This window comes from Phalaenopsis equestris, unplaced genomic scaffold, assembly GCF_001263595.1.
Source record: "Phalaenopsis equestris unplaced genomic scaffold, ASM126359v1 Scaffold202950, whole genome shotgun sequence".
Lineage (NCBI taxonomy): Eukaryota > Viridiplantae > Streptophyta > Magnoliopsida > Asparagales > Orchidaceae > Phalaenopsis > Phalaenopsis equestris.
The window spans coordinates 1-6,519 of NW_018222610.1; the positions used below are offsets into that span (position 1 = coordinate 1).

Sequence of the window (6,519 nt, forward strand, 5' to 3'; positions counted from 1 at the left end):
AAAAATTTTTCCGAATGTAGGGTGTGCTACTGGAATTATAGGAGCATGAGCGATGACTGGGACTCTATTATTATTATTATTATTATTATTATTATTATTATTATTAACGTAATATATATAAAAATATTCTGCTGCAGCGACATGGTCGTCGCTGTGTGCTTTAAAAAGCCATGGTAAAAGCTGTACAGCTCCAACCCAATCTCTCTCTCTTTCTCATTTTCTTTTTCGCTGCTATAGTTATAAGAAAATAAAAATGGCTTCCACCATTACGATTCTTTCTCTATTCCTTGTTCTCATCGTCTCCACTTCCTTAGCGCAAACCGTAGCCCCGCCTCCCGGCGGCCCGGCGCCCACCCTGCCGCCACCACCGAGAGCTCCACCCACTCCCCGCCGACCACCGCTCCGCCGCCCTCTGTCCCAACACCATCAGGTTCCTCCTCTTCACCCCCCGCCGGAGAGCCTTCTTCAGACGCGCCGGCGTCGCCGCCCAGCGCCGCCTCCAGGATGGGGACAGGCTGGATCGCCGCCGCCGCCCCCGGCGGGGCGAACCGTCTCCGTTGCCCTATAGAGATCTCCGTCGCACGTTTAAAAGCAATTATTAGGTGGGAGCACGCATGCGGATTTTCATAATTAATCCACACCTAATAATTTTTCTATATTTTTAAATCTCGAATTTTCTCTCTTATTTTTGTTTGATGTTTAGGTGGGAGAGGGGTATATTTGTAATTTCTGTTGAGAGGGGGGTTTATTTGTAACTTTTGTTGTGGTGGGTGTGACCATGTCTCTTATGTCTCTCTTCTATGATTGCTGTTTCTACTTATTCTTTTGCGGCTCATTGTTAACATATACTTGCTTTTTTCGATTGTTTGGGGTGGTTTGTGGTGTTTTAATCATAATGTGGGCCGTCTAGAGGCCCATTGTCCCCGTTCGGCTTTTTACCCTCGTGTCCTCTATTATTTTGCCCTAACTTGAATCGTTCGGCTTAACCCCGTGCTCGACCTGGAAGTTGTGATCTCTCATCTTCTTCCTCCTCTTCTTTGACGTTTGTCACGCTACCTCTACATGGTTCCTCTTCCTCTTCTCCTGCATTTCTCACGCTGTGTGGTTCCTCTTCCTCATCTTCCTCCGCTGTTCCCCATCGGCAAGCATTTTTTTCTTTTCTAACAAGTGTGAAAGTTTGTTCGTTGGATTTGTGATGTTAGATGTGAATATTGTTCGATGGTATGGATGTGTGGCATGTGGTTGTGTGGCTCGAATTTGGTGTATAACCCTATTTTTTCGTGGATGAGGCTGTGTGAATGGGGGTATTATTGCGTGCGGACACCGCATGCATCTCTGCATGCGGTGTCCGATCCTGGCCGTAGATCACGGTGATCTACGGTATTTCTGTTTTTTATATATATAAAAAAAAAATTAAGTGGGGCCCACCGAAATACATCGGGACCGTAGATCAAGTAATTTACGGTCCGGATCACACTGCACGCAAGCTGCGTGCGGTGTCCGATCCGTATGGAATAATTTTTCGTGTGGATGTGGCAGTGTGGCTCGAATTTCTTGTATGCCTCGAAATTGTTGTAGATGAGTTTGTATGGGTGTGGGTGTGTGACTCGAATTTACTGCATGACTTGATTTTGTTGTGGTTGAGGCTATGTGGGTGAAGCTGCGCGACTCAAAAAATCATCAAATTTGGCTTTTTGTTTATGAAGTACCAAATATATGTTTATAATAGTTTTGTTATAAACAATGTTACTAAACAATAGTCATTTGTCCAAAAACAACTGTCACACAATTTTTTTCAATCAGCTAAAACAATCAGTCAAGCCAGCTTCTCAGCAGCAGCTTCTTCGCAACTATTTTCTGTGACAGCAAAGTTATAGCTGATCATCTGCAGCTGCACCACAGATGAAGTTTAGATATGTCATTTTATTACCGATGAAAAGATATATTTCACTCTAATATTTCGATGTGATAGGAAAATTTTGAGAGGTATAAATGAAAAAGATAAAATTTAGGTCTAAATATATAAATACATAAAAATTGCGTGGTATTTTTGTAAATGTTGTATTTCTAAAATATTAGATTATAAGTAGTTGGTCTACTCTCTGTTTTTTTTTTCTCTAAGAAAAAAATGTGTGTAAAAAAGTCACAAGGAAAATAATATTTTGGAGATAAATATTATTTTTGGAAACTTCTAATTAAATGGTTAGTATGGATCATATACTAAGGTTGTCACATTCAATAAATAAATAAATGAATAAAAGAAGAAGTGAAAATTTCATAATAGCACATAATACAAATTTAATTATCTAAGTGGGCTCGCATATTTAATTATATTTTCTACTAATAGTCCACTTAGGCCGCATATTTTCCTTATAAAATATGTATCTTCTTCTTGTCACCTTGCTCATCCATGCTCAGCATGGGGGCATGAACCCTTTTGCACCATTTTTCTTTTTTTTTTTCTTCTTGTCTTCTTGCTTGTTTTTTGATGCATATTCCCCTTTTACATCTTATGGACCTCTTTACTTCCCTCTCACCCCTCCACCCCCTCCCTTCTTTAAGAGATGGTTCCATCCTTGGACCTAAGTCTTCCCTTTATTGGAAAGTGTTGATCTCTTCTCATACTCCAACAACAACAACAACAAACCTTTATCCCACTAAATGGGGTTGGCTACATGAGTCCTATTGAGCGTCATATTTTTATTTAATTTTAATAAATTAAGATCATTTTTATTCAATATGCCCAAGTCTTTTCTGGTCTACCTCTGCTATTATTAACACAAATCGAATCTAGAACATCTACTCTTCTTATCAGATCATCATATGGTTGGCGTCTGATGTGACCAAACCATCTAAGATGATTCTCTCTAACTATAGCTTATATTGGAGCTACACCAACCCTATCACGAATATATTCATTTCACATTTTGTCTCCAAGTGTAAAGCCACTCATCCACCTAAGCATTTTCATCTCGACAACACTTAACTTAGTTTTATGCTTCTCTTTAAAAGGCCAACATCCCGCGCCATAGAGCATTGCAGGCTTCACCATCCTCTTTCCTTTCAATCTAAGCGGTATGTTTCTATCACACAATAGGCCCGAAAAAGTCCTCCACCTTAACCAACCAACTTAAATTCTATTAATAACATACTCATCTATATCTCAATCACTTTGAACAATATACTTGAGATATCTAAAGTGTTCACACCTTTTAATAATTTGATCACCCATAGTTACAACTCTATCACTAGAGATACTATTGCTAAAATTACATTCCATGTATTCAGTTGTAGCTCTACTCAAACAAAGGCCTTTAGAATCCAATGTAGACCTCCATATTTCAAGTTTTTTCCTAAGATTTCTCTCTAGTCTTATCCACGAGAAGGATGTCATCAGCGAAAAGCATACACCATGGTACATCCTCCTGTAAATGTTCAGAAGAGCATCTATAACAAAAGTAAAAAGATACTGGCTTAAAGCTATTCCTAATGTAATGCAACTGAAATAAGAAAATATTTGGTCAATCCTCCTTCTGTTCGAACACAAGTAACAGCTCCAGTATACATATATTTAATGACTTGAAAATATTTGGTCAATCCTCCTTCTGTTCGAACACAAGTAACAGCTCCAGTATACATATATTTAATGACTTGAATATAAGTCATACCAATACCTTTCTTCTCTAAAACTCTCGAAAGGATATTTGTGGAACCTTATCATAAGCTTTTTCAAAATCAATAAAAATTAAATGTGGATCATCCTTATTCTCTATGAACTTCTCTATCGAACCTCTCAATAAATTTATAACTTCCATAGTACTCCCGCCCAACATAAATTTAAATTGATTATGAGAAAACTTTGTAATACGTCTTAACGTATGGTCAATTACCATCTCCCATATTTTTAAAGTTTGACACATCAACTTAATTCCTCTATAATTTGCACACTCTTGTGCATCCCCTTTATTCTTAAAATTGGGGACCAAAATACTATTCCTCCACTCCTTAAACATCTTTTTTATTTTTACAATAATATTAAAGAGTTTAGTAAGCCAAAAAACTCCCAAATCTTCTATATATTCCCACACTTCAATTGGGATATCATCAGGTTCAATAGACTTTCTACAATTGATTTTCTTTAAAGCCTCCTCAACTTTCTTTTTTACTAATGCGACGATAAAAATGAAACATTTTATTATTATTAATGATATTATGATCATTAAGGTCGATAGTATTTTTAGAAACTTTATTGAAATGATTATTAAAATAACCCACCCGCATTTGTTGAATATCTTTTTTCTAAGAAAAACACTTTTTTTTTTGTTTTCATCCTTAATACACTTTACTTGAGTTAAATCCTTACTTTTTTTTCTCTTTAATTAACTAGTTTATACTTATATTTTTCACACTCTTTAGTATCTGATATATTTTAAAGATCACTAATAGAAGAATTTTTAGCGTCACAGATTATTCTCTTAGATATCATACGAGTCATTTTTTATTTTTCTCATTTCTCTAAGCTTTTACATTTGAAAAAATTTTTATAACATAATTTATTGTATTTTATCTATTCTTGCACATTATTATTCTACCACAAACTATTTTTATTTATATAAACTTTTTCTTTCGATTCTCAAAGTAAGCATTTTGCTACTTGTTTAAGGGCGTTCTTTACTTTATCCCACATAGAATTTGCTCATTCATGAAAGTTTCAAATCTTGAAGTTTACTCATAGAAACAATTTTATGTGTCTTTTAGATGCTCCCATCCAATCCTACAATAACGATTTCATAGTATTCTGTATTTTCAACCCTTCATCTTAAAATCTTGAATTAATAATCAATGTTGAGTACTTAAATTCTCACTTGGAATGACCTTACAATCTTTACATTCTCGATGTTCTCTTCTTCTCATAAGAAAATAATTAATTTATGTTTTATTAGATCAATTCTTATAAGTAATAATATGCTCATCTCTTTTCTTGATTAAAATATTAGTAATAACAAAATCTTAAGATAAAGCAAAATCTAATATGACTCTACCTTCTTCATTAATCACTCTAAAACCGTAGCAACCCTGAATATTTTTAAAATCTTAAACCTCTCTACCAACATGTCCATTTAAATATCCTCCAATAAAAATTCTTTCTTCTAGAGGTATCATTTGTATTAAGTCTTCTAAGTCATTCCAAAATTTATATTCTCATACTTCTAACACTACAAATTTTAACTAAATTTTTATTCCTTGCTTTGATAAGAACGTCTCTTTCTCGAATGAAAATGTGGAAGATTGTTCAAAGTTGTGATATTCTGCAGTTGTTGAGTATGTGTTGAGCAAGAGGCCTTATTACCAAAATCCTTACAAGCTATTGAAGTCTCTGAAAACTGAAAGATAATTTGGGTTTTATTTCTTTAAATGGGGGTTTCTTCTTGTTTAAGTTCAATTATTTGAAGGATAAAAGAGTCAATTTTTTTGAGGAGACCTTAGTTCATGAATGGAAAAAATTTTTCCTTAAATCGTGTACTAATGATTTGAAGCACAATAAATAAGATTTTTGCAAAGTTTTTTATGTGGGTGAAATCTTCTATCTCTCTCTTTATTGTTGGCCGGAGAAGAAATCCTTAAAATCGCTAGAAAAAGTGGAAAACATCTGATTGTGGATTCTTTTACCAAAGGCTCGCTCCTGGTCTTTGCTAGAGTAAAAATTTTAATTTATATTAACTCTGTGCTTCCAGATTTTCTTACTACTAATGTTAAGGAACAAGATCTGTTCAATAAATTATTTAAGAATGGAAGATTGAGGTCTGTAAAATTTGTTTATTTTGTGCTCGTGATGCCTTTTCCTTTCCAAGAAAGCTTAGTAGGAAGAGAAATTCACTTTTCTCTTCTTCTTCTTCTTCTTCTTCTTCTTCTTCTTCTTCTCGACTTTGTTGTTGAAGGTGTGGATAGTAGGTTTTCAAGAGGGTTAGAACTATTTCTCTCATTTGTCTTTTGCAACTGGATTTTGGAAATTATGGATGAAATATTCAGATGTGTGAAGGAATGCTTTTATGTTCTCTCTATTTTTAAGTCTAATAATTTTTAGACTCATCACTCTCTTTGTGATGACTTTTTATGCTACTTTTTAATTTTTCTTTTGCATAAATATGGGGGAGGCCCACTTTTAGAAATAAGGAAAAGCCCACAGACGAGCCGATTAAGGGAAGGGAGTTCATTTTTGATAGAATTAGCCACCGGCCCGGCCCATTACGACAAGCTTCTCTCTTATGTAAGATAAATTATCTCTACACTGAACATAGGGCTGTAAAAAAGCTCGTTGTTCACGAACAGTTCCTGTTCGGTTCATTAATGAGCTCGTGTTCTATTTGTTCGATAAGTAAACAAGACGAACGTGAACAATTTTTTTTCGTTCGGTTAGTTAAACGAACCAAAACACGAACAATGATCCGTTCGTTATTGTTCGAAATATAAAATAATTTAAAATAATTATATATAAAAAATTTATGATATTTTAAAAAA

The 6,519-nt window shown here is 34.8% G+C and overlaps 1 protein-coding gene across 1 annotated transcript; it reads right to left on the reverse strand.

Moving 5' to 3' along the window:
- Window positions 1-177: 177 nt before the first annotated feature.
- On the reverse strand, window positions 178-379 carry LOC110036137 (glycine-rich protein DOT1-like; the record flags this gene model as incomplete). The annotated part of the gene is given in 1 exon segment (XM_020740507.1): window positions 178-379. A coding segment is annotated over 1 exon segment (142 nt), but the record flags the coding sequence as incomplete, so codon positions are not given.
- Window positions 380-6,519: the final 6,140 nt, after the last annotated feature.